The sequence below is a fragment of the Elephas maximus genome, chromosome 5 (assembly GCF_024166365.1).
Source record: "Elephas maximus indicus isolate mEleMax1 chromosome 5, mEleMax1 primary haplotype, whole genome shotgun sequence".
In the NCBI taxonomy this organism is placed as follows: domain Eukaryota; kingdom Metazoa; phylum Chordata; class Mammalia; order Proboscidea; family Elephantidae; genus Elephas; species Elephas maximus.
In genome coordinates, this window is record NC_064823.1 from 105,898,575 (window position 1) to 105,919,614 (window position 21,040).

Consider the following 21,040-nt stretch of genomic DNA (forward strand, 5'->3'; position numbering starts at 1 on the left):
AGCACAGATGGGGGAAGATAGGTGTCATGACACATGAAGATCACCAAAGAACCAAGGAACAGAAGCTGAAAAGAGACAAGGACCTTCCCCCACAGCTGACAGCAGAGCCAGTGCCCTGGATTAGGACTTCTACCCTCATAAACTGTGATAAAATAAATTTTTATTTATTAAAGCCACCACTTATGGTATTTTTGTTATGGCAGCACTAAATAACTAAGATGTGGAGTAAGGAGATAAGTCCCTGGGTGGTGCAAATTGTTAATGCACGTGCGGTCTTCGTGACTTGATAGAAACTGGTTTTGTTGTAAGGAGTTAAAACTTATGAGAGGTGAAGAACGACGAAAATGTGATGAAATCAATAGATTGGAAGTCCCAGTAGAGTTGAGAGATTCTTGGAATTGGAGTACAGTACTAGAACAATGGACTAGAAAGACAGGCACGGGCAGTCAGGAAGAAAACAACATTACCTCTATTTGGGGCCAGCATTCTAGCATCTGAACATTCTATTGTTTAAAGGTCACTCCCATTTTTGTGTGTGTGAGGACAGGTGCTCTGCATGAGTACTTACTTCCTCTTCACTGAATTTATTGCTATGGTCTCTCTCAATGAGATGATGCCATGAAACAAGGTCTTGTTTTTTCAAGAGTGAACAGAACCTGCAGACACACAGGCAGCAGGTTCTCTGTGAAAGATTGTACAGTTTGTACACTGTACAAAGAACACTGGGCTGAGAGGCCAAGTGGGACCGAGATCCAGCCTGTGACCTCTGCTTATTGAGCAGCAGCCCTTCACCAACTTCCTTTTTGTGCCCTTCAAGGCACATGCCCTGCCCCCATGGGACTGTATTATGGATTGATCTGTATTCCTCCAAAAGATATGTTGAAGTCCTCACCCCCTCTTCTACATACCTGTGAATGTGACCTCATTTGGAAATAGGGTCTTTGAAGGTGTTATCAGTTAACGTGAGGTCATACTGGAATAGGGTAGATGCTAACCCAAATGAGTGGTGTGCTTATGAAGGAGAAGAGACACAGAGGGAAGACAGCACATGAAGATGGAAGCAGAGATTGGAGCGACGACAAGCCGAGGAATGTCAAGGATCACCAACCGTCACCAGAAGCTAGGAGAGGGGCATCGAACAAATTCTCCCTCAGAGCTCTTAGAGGGAATCAACATCCTGAATTTGGACGTCTAGCATCCAGAACTGAGACAATTCATTTGTTCTTTTAAGCCACCCTTTTGTGGTACATTGTTATGGCAGCCCTAGGAAACTAATATAGGCTGTTTCCTAGAGCGATGCCTTTTCTCAACCTTGGAAGGGTGCTGCGTGACCCAGTGCAGGCAGTCCTGATGAAGACGGCACATGCGCTATGAGGCTTTACCGAGAGGGCTGGGGTGAGAAGGGAAACGTGTCCTTCTGTTAAGAAATCCTTTTCATGGATGTGTGTTCTCTAAGTATTTCAAGTGTTCAGTCTTTTTGAAAGAAGAGATGCACTATAACACTTTCTCAATTTTCTGCATAGAGTAGCTCTTCAATATAGTTTTTATTTGAATGATTGAGTTTTCTACTCCCACCCCTCCTACCCTCCCAAATACATGGCTTTCTAGATGATTGCTATTTCGGGAAAACTGCCCTAAAACAGACAATATACAGGTCATTATGTATGGATCACTGCCACCTCCACTGCTTCTTGTCCATGTTTTAGAAAAATCTTGGAAGCTTAGACTAATATAAGGCATTAAAAAAAAAAAACAGTTGAATGATTTTTCTGATAAGCAATGTGAAAGAGTGGACACAAATTGGGTAGAGAGGTGAAAGGAGTAAAAAGAAATCTACTTGCAGATTCACTATTTTAAGGTATTTAATGTATCTGTTCATTTTGAGATATATTATTTATCAATGGTTCTTGAGTTTTCAGGTGCCTTTAGTCATGCAAATGTTTACTGTCACTCTGAAACTGAGTATTAAACTGCATACAAAGATATCTGCAAAGGCTTTTTTGTGGTAGGAATTCTAGCAACAACCACTAATTGAATTAAAAACATAATATAGAATACAGCTTTCTGGAGACAAAATAGCCCATGACCACTGTAAGCAAGTGTTAATATACAGGATGATCCTACAGGTTGGAGACCTAACAAAAACAGCCTATTTTCAGCACATTTACCCAATCAGTAGTTAATCCAGGGAATGCTGTTACGAGGTAGTTCAGTGTTAATTCCTCTAGTTTAATGGTAACAGAGAATGAAATATTAAGGCTATTCAACTAAACCAAGATAAAAATCAAGACTCTCCATCCTCAAGTTATTTCTGGATTACCCACGTGAAGAACTGCAAACTCTCTATGGGGCTCTCCCTTTACGCACATGGAGTATTTTCACTAACACAGAAAACACTGCCGATTCTGACACTGCAAACACAACACATTCTCCACCGTTCTCCTTGGGTTAAGTTTTCACCAAGGCCATGCTACTTTGTTCTCAATTCATTTGACGACATCACTACTTCCACTTTGATCTGCACCTGGAAATGCCATGTTTGGACAAGGAAGGGGAAGGGAAGCGTGTAACAGCAAAGGCAGCACCGATCGGAATGGGGAACCTGGCAGGCTTTCTCGCAGCACCTGCTATGATTTTTCAAGGGGGGTGCTCATTATTTGATTTCAGTGTATGCTGAACATCAGCCACGTCCCTAGCTAACTTACGTATAAAACTGCATGCTAAAGCAAGATACAATTTTCCTCCAACTAGTTGGGTCTTAATAAATTATTTGTGCCATTTGTTTGGAAATTAAGACCAAACTGCAATATGCTTTACATCTTTGTTCCTGAGGCCTGGTCCTGAAGATGGCGAATCCTAAATGAGTATGTCATTTGTTTGAGCAGATTGAGCAATGGGTTAATTTTAATTCAGTCGTGTTTGATTCATGGCAGAGAAAATGTTACACCTGAATTTGTAATAAATTTAGAACGTGCTTTGACACGCATACACGGGGAAACCTGTGAGAGCCAGAACTCAGAGGACTGCCTTGCTTTTCCAGGTCTTGCAAGTTTTCCACCTTTGACAGGGTCCAGTCACCACTTTCCTATTGCTCTCTATTTAGTGGAAAATATTTGAGTTTTCCTTCTGTGACAGGTTTCTGCCTTACACAGGTTCTGGCTTTCACAGGTTTTACTGTATTTAGACTAAAAAAGTCTGTTTAACAACTTTGATTTACTACTCCATGCATGGATATATGTTGGAGGATAGTCTTAGATTGCAGATTTGATATGTGTCTGGTTACTAACAAGGTTCCATCCCCCACAGCAGTTGACCAGTTGCTGTTGAGTTGATGCCAACTCATGGCAACCCCATACATGTCAAACTGTGCTCCATAGGGATTTCAATGGTTGATTTTTTGGAAGCAGGACTTTCTTCCAAGGTGCCTCTGGGTAGACGCAAACCTTAAGCCTTTTGGTTAGCAGCCAAGCATGTTAACCATCTGCACCACCCAGGGACTCCTTCTTCCTCTATATACTATGGTACATATTAGTACATATTATATATTAGTACAAAACTTTCGTACTTAGTAGACTATGACATCTGCATAAAAGCAATAAAGTTAATATCTCAGCCAATAAGCCAGAAAATCTTATGCTGCGGGAAGGTGCAGTTTTTGCTGTGCTGCTCAGACAATAGTATAGTTTTCTTTCACACCATGCATTTGTTCCCCTTTGACTTAATCATGGGATGTGCCTGGTATTTTCTTTAACATGAACTATTTTAAGGGTAAATTTTATTCCTAAATGTCTTTGGATTCATCCTATTAATTAAAATAAACTCTGTCAGCCATCTCATCAGTCTTCTCCCAGATTAGGAGCTTCTCCGCGCAGAGACCCTGTGTCCAAAGAACTTGCTCCGCTCCTGGCACTGCTTTCTTGGTGGTATGAGGTCCCCCTGTCTCTCTGCTTGCTTCTCTCTTTTATATCTCAAGAGATTGCCTCAAGACACAATCCAATCTTGCAGACTGAGTGCTACCTCACTAACACAACTGCAGCCCATCCTCCCTCATTAACAGCATGGAAGCAGAATTTACAACATGCAGAAAAATCACACAATACTGGGAATCATGGCCCAGCCCAATTGATACGCACATTTTTGGGGGGACGTAATTCAGTCCATGACACCCTGAAACTATCAGTGTAAAATAATATACAATTATCATTTTCAAAGACTTTTCTGCTTTTATTGAAATAAAAAAAAAAAAAACATTTATTGAGCACCTACTAGATTGCTTATTATATAGTCCAGTTCGTTTGTCCAAAACAGACTATCACTGCCCCAGATCATTTTCTCTTTTTGTGTGTATGTGTGTGTTTGATGATCTTTATTTAGGTTAGTTTGCCTTTAAAGTGGCTTGGAGGAGTCTCATCTACTTTTCTTCAGTTGGCTTGTATTATAAAGCATCTCTGAAAGCAGACACAGCAATCCCAGGTATGTCAGAAGTCTTTCTTCTCTGAAGACACTTTAAGATTCATTTTCTCAAGAGGGACTGCCTTCTTCATTCAGGGAGAACTTTGGAGTATAAAAATGGAACAGAGAGTTTCAAACAGTTGTGCACAAACTGTACTTTGGTCTCTAGAATTCTTTGTCCTTAGGAATTAAATCTGTCTACTAGTTACGTTCTTCATGGGTTAGCTTATCTTAAAAAAAAAATGGCAAGAAAGCTTTCCTGTGCTTTGGGTAGGAGACAAATTTGCTTTCGTAAAATTTGTGGCTGAGGAAAGCAGCCAGGGCCTGGCTGAAGAAGACATATGTTACCACCAGCCACCAAGTTATGTTGTGGAACCCAAAGGTGACGGCCATGGAAATGTAGATCATCAGCTCTGCTAAATAGTTAGGGGAAGAAACATATTCAAACCAGTCTCCAAAAGGAATGCTGTGGTTACAGTGAATGACCACTCCTGAAATTGAGAAAAAAATTTCATTAGCATAAATTTGAAAAGTTTTACCACTTCACTCCCAAAATAATTTATAAAAGCTCTTATTTAGAAAAGAGTTCCACACATCTGTGCGCAAACCACCATCCTGTCTCATACTTCCATTGTCAGCCTTCTACATATTAAAAGTCACAGACTTAGGTTACAATATCAACTATTAATAAAGCACAAAAAAGGAAAGCCCGTTTACCTAGCAATCCTCAAAACTTGTAATTAAAGAGCACAGACTCTGGAGCCAGACTGAACGGGTTCAAATCCTCATTCTACCATTTACCAGCTGTGTAACCTTAGATAAATTACTTCATCTCTCTGTGCCTCAATTTCAGCATCTGTAAAATGAAGATAAGATTGTACCCAACTCATGTGGGCCTTGTGAAGCTGTACATAGAGCACTCAGAACAGGGCCAAGCACAAAGTAAGCACTCGATAAATGCTACGTATTATTATTTCATTTTTAACATTTCAAAAAGCCTAATAAAAAAACCACACCTGAGATAAATCACCACACGTTAACTAACAGTCTAGCTTTTTTTGCTTTGACCAGACTGATGCTAACTCAGCAGGTAACACTAGCTCTCACAGGCTGATCAGACACACCTGGGCCCGGCAGGCCCCAACGTGTGGGCACAGAACAGAATCATGGATTGTCAGGCTAAATGGCACCAGAGACAGCTTTCAGTGTAACTCTCTGATTTTCAGATAGGAAGATCAAGAGAGGTGTCTATTTGATCTATTTGACAAATAAGACAACTAATTAGGGCAGGAAGGAAAAGAATGAAGAAACATGGACAACTAACTTCTGAGGGTTGAAGTCCACACGCAGTGGATCTAAAAGACATCTTACCTGCTTTGTTTTTCCTGAGATTGCTGAGAATTACGTGGCACTTATACTGATGGGCAGATGACCAGACGAACATCAGCATTCCAAGGATATGGAACCACCGCGCTTGCATCAATAGATTCTTCCCTATTACATAGACTACGGAAATAGGAATTACCTCATTAGCCAACTGCAAAAATTCAGCTCAAGGGATTAAAAGAGCATCAAGTCACTTAGCAGTAGAACCTAAATTACCCACTAATTCTGTTCCTTATGATTAGGAAATTATCCCGATATAACTTCCCAAGTACAGAGAACATCAAGAACACCATCCCTCTGGACAATGGAAATAAGCTCCCTAGCTGTGGGCAGCTTCAGTGGCCCCTGGTAGAGAATTCCATACGTTCTCCTGCTCCTTCAAACGCTTCAAGCACACACTTCAGCTCTGGATTCTCCTCTCATGATCTATGTATACTTGTAGACTGAGACTACATTGTATTTCTATTTCTAAGCCTGATTTTAAGTTTTCTCTTTTACATTCTACTGTCTGGAAAACACTTTCTAAAGAAAACTCTCCCTGAGCTACCATCCTAAACCATTGCTAGGGGAACCCTGGATGCAGAGGGCTGACTATACTGGCTCCGGCCAATGAAGTAAATTGCTGGTGGAAAACGTTAAGGGTGGGCTTCTCAAAAAGAGGATAAATGTAAACTGCTAGATAAAAAGTAAAACAGTATCCCTTTCTCATTAGAGAGAACCTAGTCAGAGAGGTTCAGTTTCAGGAGTAGAAACTCTCCAAGTATCATCTTTCTCTTTCTTCTCCAGCTACCAGGAAGAAGGAAAGAATGCAGGCCATCCAAGGACCTGAGGAGCAAACCACTGAGCATCAGAAAAACAAACGAAGGACTTCCCTAAGATCAGCAGGAAGCAGTGAGGCTAGTCAGGGTCTTGACTGAAGCAACAAAGTTGTCCACAGACAATGGGGAAGAGTCCAAGGCCTTAGAAGCAAGAGGGAGACCCTATCTGATTCAAGTAAAAGAAGCAAAGTCTCATTCTATTCCGTACAGGTACCTAGAGATAGAACACAGCTGATAACAGCTGATGACTAAAGAGAATCCAGAGTTCCTGGGTGGTGTAAAGGATTAACAGCTTCGCCGCCAAAAGAAAGGTTGGAGGTTGGAGTCCATCCGGATGTACCTCGAAAGAAAGTCCTGACAATCTACTTTCAAAAAAATCAGCATTGAAAACCCTATGGAGCACAGTGCTACTTTAACACGTGGGGTCTCCATGAGTCAGAGTTGACTTGATGGCAATTGTTTTTTAAATCTATATAATATTTAATTATTCATTTATAAATCAATTGTTTACTGAGTGTCTGTTGGGCCTAGAACTGTTATAGGCACAAGGTAGAGTGCAGCAAATAAGTCAGGCAAGATTCCTGGTCTCATGAAGCTTACATTCTAGTGGCAAGAGGCAGAGACATATAAACAAATTGATAAATGAGGTAGTTTCAGCTAAAGATAGTACTCTGAAGAAAGGAAAATAGAACAACATAAGGGAGGATGAGTGGAGGTAAACCCTTGATGGAAGGGACATTTGGCCTGAGACTTGAACAGAGGAGACTTATGAAGATCTGGGCAGTTTATTCTTTTGTTCTTTCTTTTCACTTTCACAATAATATGTGAAATCAATATGTATACCTAATTTCCACAGCAAAGTGGGAGGCTCAAAGAGGTTAAATTAAGTCAGAATGCAGACTTGGGCCTGTCTGCCTCCCAAACCTTTCTATCTTTGCTGCCGGTAAATGCCCCAATGCGATCTCTCTCAATGAATTATTGAGACCAGCTCTTCCCCTATCACCCCAAGTAACCCCAGATGACTTCTTGAAGCTCAAGTGGGTGAAATTAAAAAAACAGCTTCAGAAGGGAGTATCTAGAAAGGTGCTTTGACTATCTACATAGGAGGAAAGGCAGAAGTTCAAGACCAGACAACAGAAGAAATTCGAGGAGACACATATAATACCAAAAGAAACTAATAGATTGAAAACTAGTGAGTTACCAAAGTGCTTCGGAAAATTCCTTCTGAGTGGAAAACTGTTCACCAGAAATGACAGCTCAAACCATGATACTGAGCTGAAAATGTGAATGCCACTGCAGAGAGACCAGGGAATGGAATTGAGTTCAGAGGAACTAGGTGGAAAGATTTGAGCTGAGTGACCACAGCCAATAAATGATTCATGAATTGAGAAAGACTGTCGATAAATTGTACTTTAAAATCATTCCTCAAACCAGAGACCTTAGGTTGTACCACAGCAACAGAGAGAGGACTTTCAAGAGGCACTCTGACACTGAAATCAAACCTAAGGAGGAAGCTCACTGCAGTGTTGGAAATAGCTAGCCCTCCATCTCAGTTTACATGGGTGGACAGGGCTGCTTTAGAAAACATAGAGCCTTGGACTTTGAGAAGATAGTCACGGAAGGCCTGTCTGGGCTGATGGATATTAAGGCTGCCAGGCCATGTTTACCTCAACACTAAAAACTCATTTCAATCACCCAAATTATTTGGATTCTTTGTATTAAGCATTTACTGTTTTTTCTAAAGGGATAGTTGTTATTTTAGATAAAAAAAACAACTGACCCTTTCAAAAAAAAAAAAACCTGCATTTCCTTCTTATAAACCAAGGTCATGATTTTGCTTCCCTCTTCCTGGCTAGTAAGAGTTTAGGATGTTAAGACATCATTTTCATTTGCCACACTACTGTTTTGTCTTTTCCGTTCAGGTAGCCTCACCTGAAGAAAAGATCTGTTATCATGGGAGCAATCACAAGACAAAATGGCTCCCTACTCCCTCTTCAAATCAAGTGTTCACCACAACCCCAGCCCAACCCCCTTCTTTTCTCATTTTCTATGATTTAACCCTGCACCACAACTCTCCCTCCGTCATCTTCGCAAGTCCCATCCCCCTCCCCAGGCACCCCAGACACCCCAGATGAGGCAACTTTTTGCTGACCCTTTCTCGTATTCTTGGGTGCTTCCTGCTTCCTATTCAACTCTTTACCAGCTTCTCTTTCTCTCCAGACTAACCCCAATAACTTCAGGAAACCTCAAATCCTATTTCTTCATCCTAGATGGAGCTTCCTGAATACTCTGCACTTTACTATCTTTATTGAAGGCATTACTTACTGCTTATGTCTCTAAGGTTTTGAAGTAATGGTTACCGTATATGTCCTTGAGTATGTTGACTTTAAAAAAAAATCTACTATTAGAGTCTAAACTCCTGACAGGCAAAGTAGATGAGTACTGCTTCCTACTTTGAAACTTCTCACAAGCACTGTTTTTTTTTTTTTTTTCCATAATGGTTAGTGGAGCATTTTGCCTGAAGAGTGCCTCATACACCCTGTGGCTCAACTAACAAACCCACAGCTCCTGGACTGACAGTGACCACTCACCATTCCTGCCATCCAATGGCACTTGGCTCAGCACAGTGAGGCCGATGAGGACATAGTAAACAAGTCCAAAACAGTACTGCACGATATTAATCGTGGCATTGGAGAAGACACTGATGTAGAAGCACTCGAAGAGTCTTCGCAAGCTATGCAGCCACAGAAATACCAATACTAAGAACGCGGACAGCGCCGGCTCACCTCCTACAATTCAGAATGCAACACGTTCAGCATCTCTTTGCTACAGCCAATTGAAAGTTATGCTTTTCCCTACCAATAAACAGAGTACGAAGTAAGATTAAAGTTAGGAAAGGGTGCTAGAAATCAACTAGTTTAATGCCTACCCTTTTTTTTTTTTTTTAGCAATAAGGAAATGGGCCAAGTAAAGCCAAGGAATTTGGCCCAAGTTTACACTCTAAGTTAGTGACAGAGGTGGGATAAACCCAGGTCCTTTGACTACGTTATCATGTGAGAGTCTCCCAAGCTAGGTGGACTTCACTAGTAAGGGTCTGTACACTCTGGTTCCTGGCACTAATAAGTCAAACCCATTGCTGCCGGGTCAATTTCGACTCATGGCAACCCATGTGTTACAGAGTAGAATCATTCCATGGGGTTTTCTTGGCTGTAAGGCATACAACGACAATAATCTTTACAGGGAGTTACTGGGTGGTGCAATACGTCAAGTGCTTGACTACTAGCCAAAAGGTCGGCGGTTTGAACCTACTCAGAAGCACTTCGGGAGGCAGGCCTGGCGATCTGCTTCTGAAACGCTTTGAAGCAGTTCTTCTCTGCACATATGCAGTTGCCATGAGTCAGAATTGACTTGACGGAAAATAACAACAGCAATTTTTACCAAAGCAGACTGCAAACCATTTACTCCACCCAGGGACCTCAATAAACAAAAAAAACCCATTGCCGTCGAGTCAATTCTGACTCATAGCCACCCTATAGGACAGAGTAGAGCTGTCCCATAGAGTTTCCAAGGAGCACCTGGTGGATAAACTGCCAACCTTTTTGGTTTGCAGTCGTAGCACTTAACCAATATGCCACCACGGACCTCAATAGCCAGATGCAAATAGTACAAGTTTCTGGATGACCTCTGAACAATCCCACCTGGTAGGATCACCAAAGCTTGGGAGACAAGAGACACAGGCACCCACAGAGGCAGAGAGTGAGACAGGAACAGAAACAGGGAGAGCCATACATTTCTTTCCATATTTAAAAAAAAAATTGTATTTTTGTGGGTGACAGTAACCCTTGAGATCTGCCTTCCCACCTGTCTTTCACCTCTGTTCCTCACAATAAGTCAGAAGAAAGGCTAGTTTTTTAAAATACTGTAAAACATAGTTTAAAAAAAAAAATGAGTATGTATATGCTGTTAGTTGCCTTCAAGTGGATTCCAACTCATGGTGACCCCATGTGTGTATATGTACACACACACACACACACACACACAGAGGAGTCCCTGGGTGTGCAAATGGTTAACTGCTTGACTACTAACCAAAAGGTTGGCGGTTCAAGCCACTCAGAGGCACCTCGGAAGACAGGCCTGGAGATCTGCTTCCGAAAGTTTACAGCCTTCAAAACTCTATGAAGCAGCTCTACTCTGCAAACATGAGGTCGCCATGAGTTGGAATCGACTCCACAGGAACTAACTACAACAACATATACACACATATGTACCTACACACACATACTTATTTGTCATGAGGATACAGTTAAAGGATTTTTACAAACTAAACCCACTTACCCTAACCATATAATCAGCACCCAGATCAAGAAACAGGACATGACCAGCACCCCTTTGTGTTCCCTTTTAATCACCACTCCCTGCCTCCCAAACCCTCAAATGTAGCCCCCTACACTGACTTTTATCAGCCCAGATTAGATTGGCCTGTTTTGATCATTTTTTGTAAATTAAAACCTACCTTTAACTCTCCAGGAATAGATTACAGCAACAAACCAACCAAATAAAACCTCTTACAACCAATCGTCCAAATAGCACAACCTGCCCCACAGTAAACAAAGGAAGATATATAGTTCACGTTAGTGTCAAGAGGGATTCTGTGAGGTATCCTTCCCTCCCAAAGAGGATGTGCATGGGCATGAAACAAGTTCTTCTGATTATACAGAAAAGATTATTCCGAGGGAGCCAGTGGTTGGGCTGTTGGAAAACAGAAGAATTTGTTTCTAATTCTGCTCCTCACACGCTGCCTGACCTTAGTTTTGGCCATTTCATGTTCTTTACCCTCAATGCCTTATTTTAAACATTGTTCTAAGTATCCTTCATCTGAGGCAGAGTGAAGCAAACTTAAAGTCTATTTTATCAACCACTATTTACAGTGAACTTTCTTATATAACCAAATCCTCACAGCGTAACAAACCTTTTTACATGTTTACCAAAGAAGTAATTTTCCAACAAATTTCTGGAGTTCTGAGATATGATTTTGGTTGGAACTACAGAAATGATAAATGTTTCAAGGCAAACCTGAGGGATCTTAAAAGCTTTTTCCCATAAGTGTAAAGGCTTCTTTATAAATTTATCAACAGCACTAAAAATATCAGAGGGAGAACAGCCAGTCTGGACAAAGTACTGTGCCCATGGAGAAGATAGGAGACCAAGTGCTAGCTAACCCTTGGCTCTGCCATCTTCTCAGTGAAGGACTTGGGCATAGCCCCTTGGCCATTCCTCTATGAATCATGCAAAACTTGTTCTGCTCTCGCCTTCCTCTTGCTAGGCCCAGTGGGGAGGAGGCTGAGAGTGGCTGGGAAACACCCAGAACAGCTTCCCTGCAGACAGGAAGGACAGGCCCAGGATGCATTGGTTATAGTTAGCCAGGAGAGTTGTTACCTTCGAACTGGGAAGCCCCAAGAATTCTGAGCAAACCATGAAGCCAGTTTGGAAAAGGTGCTCCCAGAAACAGAGATTGAATAAGGCACCAAAGCAGAAAGCCATTCCACACTACTGAGATGATATAGAAATGTGAAAAATACCTGTAAAAGGAAAACAATAATCAGGGTAATAACAACAGCAAAAAACCAAACCCATTGTGTCCCGCAGATTTCAGCTCAAGCAACCCCAGGTGTTATGGAATAGATCTGCTCCATAGGGTTTTCTTGGCTGTAAGACCTGGTGTCACAGTGGTTAAGGGCTATCGCTGCTAACCCAAAGGGTGGCAGTTCGAATCTAGCAGCTATTCCTTGGAAACCCTACGGGGCAGTTCTGCTCTGTCCTATAGGGTCACTATGAGTTGTAACCAACTCCATGGCACCTAACAACAGATCTCTATGGAAGTCTACTGCAAGGCCTTTCTTCTGTAGCACTGCTGGTGGGTTCAAACTGCCAACCTTTAGGTTAGCAGCCAAGAACAAACCATTTGCGCCACTCAAACCATTATGCAGGAAGATTATTTTTAGTTTTCCTATCTGATTTCCCCCATTTCCAAATTTTTTAAATTTCCTTTCAAATGATGGGACCAGTTAACTCATAGGAAAAAGAGGGCCTCTCTGAGTTGAATAAGAACAAAGCTGACCTTGATAAACTTAGGCTGAGGGTCAATTAGCAATCTCTCTTGTCTCTAGATAAGGAGCCCTGGTGGCACAGAGGTTAAGCACAGGGCTGTTAACTGAAGGGTCAGTGGTTTGAACCCACAAGCCACTCCCCAGGAGAAAGATGTGGCAGTCTGCTTCCGTAAATATTTACAGCCTTGGAAACCCTATGAGAAAGTTCTACTCTGTGCTGTAGGGTTGCTATGAGTCAGAATCAACGGCAAGTGGGGTTTCCTTATCTCTGGGTAACAAGACTGGGCTCAAGTTCCAAAGAAGGGACCACAGGATCAGGCAGAGAGCACAACCTAGATTGTGCTAACTCAAATCCAATCTGTGAAAGATTTCTACATCCCAGGCAATATTACAGCAATAGCCACACAACTGTTACACAAGATTTGCACAACCACAGAGGAAACCTTAAAGGTTTTCTAATGCAGTGTTTTTCTAAATTGTATTGACTATGGGTAATTTTTATCCTAACATGACAAATGTAATAGTCATAAAACTAGGTATCAACTTCATTGGTTATAGTTCTCAGACAACAGCGGTCGCTATTTTGCAGTTAACGAATTCACAAATTAAATAAAAAACAAACCCACAAAACCAGTAACTTTCAGATAGTCAACGTTAGTTTAATGTAAAAGATGATGTTAATTTGCTGAAACAAAATCACCTAATAGCGCACAAAGGCTATGGCACAGGTTCTTTGGAAGCCCCTTTACTTGCATTTCCTCGTGATTTTTCTCTGTTTAAACCAACTGAAAGCCTTGCAGCCTTGCTGACCCTACAGCGTGCTTGAGGTCATTTGGCCTTCCCTGGGGTATCACGTTTATTTGTTTTCTCATTAGCCCGTGACAATGAACGTAAGAGGACCTGGAGCCAAAAGAGGAGTAAACACAAACTCAGCTGTTCCTCTAGATGATCCAGAATACGCTTATAAGAGAACTCTACAGACCCCTAAACCATAGCTCCCCACTTCTATCCCTGGAGCCACCCTCTCTGGCCAAACAGAACAAGGCTAATTTTTAATTCCATACAACAGCTCTTAAATTATTTGATGACAGCCCTGCTGTTATTTGTGATGCTGATTGTCTCCAGACTCAAGAGCCTATTTTCAAGTGTCAGGATCTACCCCCTTGGCTGCTGACCTCTGTTTGCACTCCAGGGTCTTCTTAAGACACAGTTCCCAGAACTGAGCCCAGGTCTGATCCAAGCAGACAAAGCAGAGCGGAAGTCAGCAGCACCTTGCTCTGCAGGTTCCCATGGAAAGGGGAGGGGCTGGCATCTGAGAAGCAACTTCTGGGCCAGCCACTTCATCTACTTAATTTTTTCACAAATATTTATTGAGCACTTAGAATGTGCCAGGCAATGCTCTAGTAGCTGGGGGCATAGCAGGGAGCAAACAGAACATGTTCTTGCCTTGATGAAGTTTACCTTTCAGGGCAGAGTCAGAGTCAACAACTAAACCTTTAGACACCTAGCACTGTGATGGTGATACAACAGGGTGAGGGGACAGACAGGGAGTGGAAGTAGGGGAGGCTATTCTGGGTAAGTGGTGAAGGATAGGTTCTCTGGGAGCCATATTTGGCTAGAACAAGTAAGCCTTGTGGATTTTGGGGGTAAGATTTCCTACACAGAGGAAAGAACAACCACAAAGACCCTGAGGTGGGTGCATGTCAGGCATGTTCAAGGACAGTAAGTAAAGGATACCTGTGTGACTGGTGTGGAGTAAGGAAGGGTCAAGTGGTAGGAGGGGAGTCAAAGGTGGGTAGGCTGATGACACAGGGTCTTGTAAGGAAGCTGGCTTTTGTTAAGTGTGACAGGGAGTTGTCTGAACAGTGGTGTGACTTGAACTGAGGTTTCTAGTGGCTCAACTATTTTGCACTCAACTGCTAACCCATCCAGTGGTATCATGGAACAAAGGCCTGGTGATCTGCTTCTGTACAGATTACAGCCAAGAAAACTCTATGGAGCAGTTCTACTCTGTAACACATGGGGTCACCATGAGTAGGAATCAACTCCACAGCAATGGGTTTTTTTTGGTGACTTGAACTAGTAAGATGTTTAAAAGAACCCTCTGGCAACTAAATAAGTCCCTTGTGGTGCAAACAGTCAACATGCTCAGTTGCTAACTGCAAGGTTGGAAGTTCAAGTCTGCCCATAGATGACTCAGAAGGAAGGCCAGGAGATCTACTTCTAAAAAAACAGCCATTGAAAACCCTACGGAGCACTGTTCTATTTTGACACACATGAGGTCATTATGATCGGAATTAACTCCCTGGCAACTGATTTGGTTTTGGTTCCTGGCAACCAGGTACAGAATAAATAGCCTAGTGGGTGGGGTGGGGTAGGGGTGCAGAATGGGCCAAGGAGACCAGTTAAGTTTATGTGACTTCATCTTGACAATAGTCTTACAAAGCTTCTGTGGTTATCTTCATGTGGCAGATGAGGAAACAAAGGCTCAGAGTGGTTAGCTAACTTATGAAGGTTGTACAATAAGTGGCAGCATTTGGCTCCAGACTCAACCTTGATGACTCTGAAGTTAACCCTTGCCTACCCTGTGGTACTTTAACGATTGAATTTTTCCGCCTCTGAGATTTAATGGGAAGCTGTTGTGCCACTGACAGTGAGTGCTACCACAAGGCGGGGGCCTTTATGACTGTTTGAAACCAAAGAAACGGGCATGTGCCACAAATTACTGTTTTCACATGCTATTTCGTGAGGTGTTTGAATTTTTGGTAGGGAAAACAGAAATCATGAAAATTTTTCTTTGTTACACATACTTCATATATATCACTAAAGACTTAGTGTAGGCTTATGGGACGGGGAAAGAAAAAAAAAATCCATACTACTTAGCAAAAATTCAGACACACACAATGATTCAGCATGTTTCCATTAATGAAAACACATGGTATCAGCAAAAAACTCAGAGCAGAAAATAATTGGGTCACCAAAGGGTTAAAATCACATCATTGTGGTCCTATTCCCAGGGCTTGCCTAAGCCTGCTCTTCTGGGCCCTCCTTGCCCTATACTGATTCATATCAAGCCTAGAGGTAACCAAATCATTCAAGTGTGTTTTGTACAAGCTGCTAAACCACATCTTGCTGTGTTCTACTTGTGCCATCGTGTTTTTGATTCACAGGCAAATTGTTTTTATACATTCTTTCTCTTTTGTTTTGTTTACTCAATCTCCTTCTGTAGAAAACTTTTCTATTCTTTATACCAAGTCATATCTCTTGCATTTTTAAAAACCTAGCTCAAGCCTCAAAAAGCAGGTATAAAAATTCACTTCCTTCTGTTTTAGATACTAAACTGTCTAAAAAGGCTTTCTAATACAGTGCCTGTCTGCCTTACTGTAATATAAACTCCAAAGAGCCTAGGACAGCTTCTAGCACATGGTCTGCACTCTATAAATACTGGTTCTTATGGACTGACTTGTGTTCCCCCAAAATGTATGTTGTAAACCCTAACCCCTATACCTGTGGTTATAATCCCATCTGGAAATGGGTTTTCTTTGTTATATTAATGTGGGAGGCTTAGTAGAGGGTGTGTCTTGAGTCAATCTCTTGATATATAAAAGAGCCCTTAAGAAGGTAGTTTGGGGAAGATAGACGCTATGTCACATGAAGATCACCATGAGTGTCAAGGAACAGAGGCTGAAAAGAGACAAGGACCTTCCTCCAGAGCAAAAAGAGAAAGAAAGCCTTCGCCTAGAGCTAGTGCTCTGAATCAACTTCTGGCCTTGTAAACTGTGAGAAAACAAATTTCTGTTTGTTAAAGCCATCCACTTGTGGTATTTCTGTTACAGCAGCACTAGGTAACTAAGAGGAGCAGTGGTTAAGAGCAGTGGTGCAGTGGTTAAGAGTTCGGCTGTTAACCAAAAAGTCAGCAATTCGAATCACCAGATGCTCCTTGGAAACCCTATGGGACAGTTCTACTCTGTCCTGTACGGTCGTTATGAGTTGGAACCAACTCGATGGCAACAGGTTTTGGTAATTAAGACACTGGTTAAATAGGTGAATGAAAGCAAATGTAAGTATCCCATCCAAACTCACTCACAGAGTAAGCTCTAGAGTCAATCAACAAAATAAACCAAAAACCTCTTTTTTTGGTCATTCATTCAAAAAATATTAAGGGCCTTATCAGTCCAGCACTGGGCTAGGGATATAGTAATAAATACGGCAAATTCCTCATGGGAAGTTCACAGCCTAGAGCAGGGTTCCTAACATTTTTCTGTCACGGACCCCTTTGGCAGTCTGATGTCTCCAAAGCCCAGCTCAATTGCAATGCTTCATACCATTTGGAATTTTTAGGAACAGAAGTGCTTCCATATACATGATGCAAGTCAAGAGTACTATGACCCAGGTTTGTGATCACCCATTTCTTCAGACTTTCTGGGAAATCAAACTCTAGGAACCAAAAGGAAAACAAAAGAAGCAACCATCACCTAAAAATAACCATTCACCAGACAAACGTAATGGAAAGAAAAACATTCCATGAGTTGATGTAAGGTTTTATTCTCGCCTGCCTTAGGAAAACTAATTCCAAACAAAATTACCAAAGGACTGTCTTATGTGCAAAAATGTGACTTACAGCCTCCTATTTAAAATCAGGCTTATTTTCACTTTTAGGAGTACTGTTAAAATTTGCACAAGGAAAAATATTCAACTATAAATATAACTGTCTTAGCTAAGGCCACCCAATACTTCCAAATCTGGATTAACTAAAGGGATAAATCCATGCCCAGTGATTCCTTACACGTGGAATAAGATCTTCCCCTTGAGGCATGCCAGCGGTTAAGAGATCCAGGTTTAAATTCCCACTGGTTGAGTTCAATTACCATCCACAACACCTACTAGTACTGTGCCACTGGGCAAATGACCTCTTCTGAGCCTCAGTTTGCTCATCTTTAAATGGGAATAATAACATCTCCCTTCTGGGTCTGTTAAAAGGATTAAATGAGGAAGGGCATATACAGCACTAAGCAGTCATCATAAATGTATTAAAAGATCAATAAAATCTCTCCTATGCTATTAACTGCTAATAGCTCCTTGGTCATTAACACTGAGTGCTTATTTTTTTCCTGATGAGAACAGCACATCATTGTCATTGAAGACAATTTGGAAAACACAGAGAAGCATAAAACAGGCTGCAGAATCTTACTTCCACCTCACTCTAACCACCCCTCGTCACATAAAGAAAAGCACAAAATTAAAAAGGAAAGTAATATATATAACTTTTGTTTTGGCCATCAGGCTCTCTTTTGTCTCAATAAAAACACCTTCATTGTTGGCCTGGAGTTGTGTACCTTGTCCAGAACTAAAAGAAATGTTGGTTTAAATTTAGGAAAACAACAACAACATTAACAACACAAAAGAAACCAGCGTTTGAACACCATGGGACGGTCTACTCTAGAATTCTGGAAGGAAAAAAAGGGGTAAATTATTTCATAATACTGTATTGTAGAAATTACAAGAAGCCCAAAGAGAACCAACTGTTGTAGTAATGAATAAGGGAAAGGTACCAAGGTTTTTTCTCTGCTGTAATACCACGACATACTTCAGCAGTCACAGCTGGGATACAGGATCCAGAGACGTAGCTGAGTAAGGGAAGGATTTTTAAACGAGTCCTTTAACCCAGCAACACTAGTGGATTCTTTCAAATTTAGAAACTAAATCGTTAGAACTCACATTCTCTAAGAATTTTTTTTTTTTCACTTTGTAACTTAAAAAAAGTGACAACCTAGGAGTGCCACAGCTAGAAAGTAGGAAAGGAAGTACCGCCATCAAACGTGGTTAAAAATAGGATGACAGGCAATTTCCACTTAAAAGAGCCTCTAAGAATTACGAGCTTTAACTAGTTTGGCTTGCATACTTTCACTTCTTCCCAGAATTTCATTCTCCCTTCTTATTAACCCCTGATCAATCTTTCCCCAAGAGTCAAAAGTGGGGGCTATCTACATTTCAGAAGCCAAGTTACACTTTATCTCCCTGCTGTGCGCAGGTCTGGAGCCCTGCATGAGTTTTAAGCGATAACCCAAGTGTTTTAATACACCAGGAGCCATTATATTTTTCCAGATTCCTTCCAAAATGACTATTTAAGATGCGTCACAAAGATAATTTGATAATTCCTGCCCTCTAGAACAGTGTTTGGCTGACTCTTAACAGCTGTGTTCCGATTTCAAATTAAAAAAGGGGCGGGGGAGGGGAATAGTAATAGATTTCACAACTTCTGAAAGAATTCTATTTAACCCCTGACGTTTTAATCTTTCACTGAAAGAGATGAGCAAATCTAAACTTGTTTATGAAGCCTGTTGAAAGTCAAACGGAGCTTTGGCATCAAGTCGCCTAAAACGTGCCATCTTGAGCCATCTTTTCTGGGGCACCAGCCGAGGAGCGGGTTAGGAGTTTCCGAGCCGCCGAAGGAGGTGGCGCCCTTTGTCCTGAGAGGGTCAGGGAAATAGAGGCGCGAAGGGAGGGCCTGCCTTCATTTCCACAAGTGAGTTCTGGCGAGCTCAAGGTTGGTTATGAGTCTTTAGAGTGGTGGGGAGGGAAGGAGGAGAATTTGGGGGACAAAGAAGACTAACTTGCCCCCTGGTGACCAGGCCTAAATTCGCAGGCGCTGCCATTTTCTCCCAACGGAAAGGCCACAAGTTCACGTTCCTGGGCCCTCGACAGTGCGTGGGGCTCAGCTCCCTCAGTGTCCGCGGACACTCAGGGCTCTCCGCCCCCAGGGCCAAGAGGCGGAAGCAGGCAGTGCCAGACGGCCGGCATGCCAGCCTCTGCCTCCGGGCCCGTTCTGCGCCGGCAGGCGCCCGCCTCTGCTGCCCCCTGCCGACTGCGCGCTCGGCTCTCTGCGCCTTGGCAGCACGGGTTGGGCCGGGGCGCAGTTACCTCTTGGGGATATCAAAGGCCCGGCACGCGGCTGGGCGCGGCGGCCCCGCGGCCTTGGTTTTCCCATAGCGGATCAGGTACTGGAAAAGCGAGCAGTCCGGGAGCAGGCTGGCCGGCACCAGCTGCAGCAGCAGGGTCACCAGGAAGGCGGTGGCCAGCGTGAGCCACAGCGCGCGCAGCGGGTTCAGCATGGAGAGTTCGGCCCCGGTCCAGGGAGCCATGGCCGGCGCTCCAGGCTTGTGCTGCCAGCCCGCGTAGGCGCTGCTGCTCGCGCGCGGGTCAAAGCCGGGCGGGACGCCGGTGACGTGGCGCAGAGGCGGGGACGCGTCGGACCCCGCCCGAGACTGGCAGCCTGGGGCAGAGGCGCCTTCTAGTAGTACGGGTTAGTGGGGTTGCGTCACGCTGGTCTTGGCTTGTGGTTCTCAGTCCCTCCCTGACATGGTGATCCATGCCTAGATGGAACCTCACAATGTGATTCAACAGAGACAAATAAACCGCGTGTTTGCAGGTCTTCGTTGTAGAATTATTTCCAATGTACATGTACCGCTTTACCCGTTGCCGTATAGTCGATTCCGAGTCATAGGGACCATGTTAGAGAATTTAAAGAATGAGCTCCAGTGACGCAAATGTTAAGCGTTGAGCTGCTGACCCAAACGTTGGCGGCTCCACGGGGAAAGACCTGGCGATCTGCTTCAGTAAAGATTGAAAAGCAAAAAAAAAAAAAAAAAAAAAACCAAACCGGTTGCCACCGAGTCAACTGGGATTCGGTGATCCTACAGGACAGAGAAGAAACCCTGGTGGCGTAGTGGTTAAGTGATACAGCAGCTAACCAAAGGGTCAGCAGTTCGAATCTGCCAGGCGGTCCTTGGAAACTCTATGGGGCAGTTCTATTCTGTCCTATAGGGTCGCTATGAATCGGAATCAACTCGAGGGCACTGGGTTTGGTTTGGTTTGGTATAGGACAGAATAGAACCGCTCCGCAGGGTTTCCAAGGAGCGGCTGCTGGATTGCAACTGCCGACTTTTGGTGAACCGCTGAGCTCTTAACCACTGCACCAAATTACAGCCTAGGAAACGCTATGGGGCAGTTCTACCCTGTCACATGGGTCGCTATGAGTGAGAATCAGCTCTACCGCAAGCAATAAGGAATTTAACTAAGTTTTTATGGTATATTAACACGTTGGAAGGAGTCCCTGGGTGGTGCAAGTGGTTAAAAGACTAGGCTGTTAACCAAAATTTTGGGGGTTCCAGTCCACCCAAACCCTATGGAACACAGTTCTATTCTGACACACATGGGGTCACCATGCCAATTGAGGGCAACTGGTTTCTTTTTTTAAAAAAACACATTGGGATGAAG

At 42.8% G+C, this 21,040-nt stretch overlaps 1 protein-coding gene across 1 annotated transcript; it reads right to left on the bottom strand.

Moving 5' to 3' along the window:
- Positions 1 to 3,829: 3,829 nt before the first annotated feature.
- Positions 3,830 to 19,981, bottom strand: SRD5A3 (steroid 5 alpha-reductase 3). Its single transcript, XM_049886922.1, has 5 exons — positions 19,685 to 19,981; positions 12,093 to 12,235; positions 9,248 to 9,445; positions 5,824 to 5,958; positions 3,830 to 4,943 (listed from the first exon to the last, which is right to left on the bottom strand). Exons 1-5 carry the CDS (start codon positions 19,903 to 19,905, stop codon positions 4,684 to 4,686), a joined length of 957 nt encoding a protein of 318 aa, XP_049742879.1. The 5' UTR covers positions 19,906 to 19,981; the 3' UTR covers positions 3,830 to 4,683.
- Between the last annotated feature and the right edge of the window lie 1,059 nt (positions 19,982 to 21,040).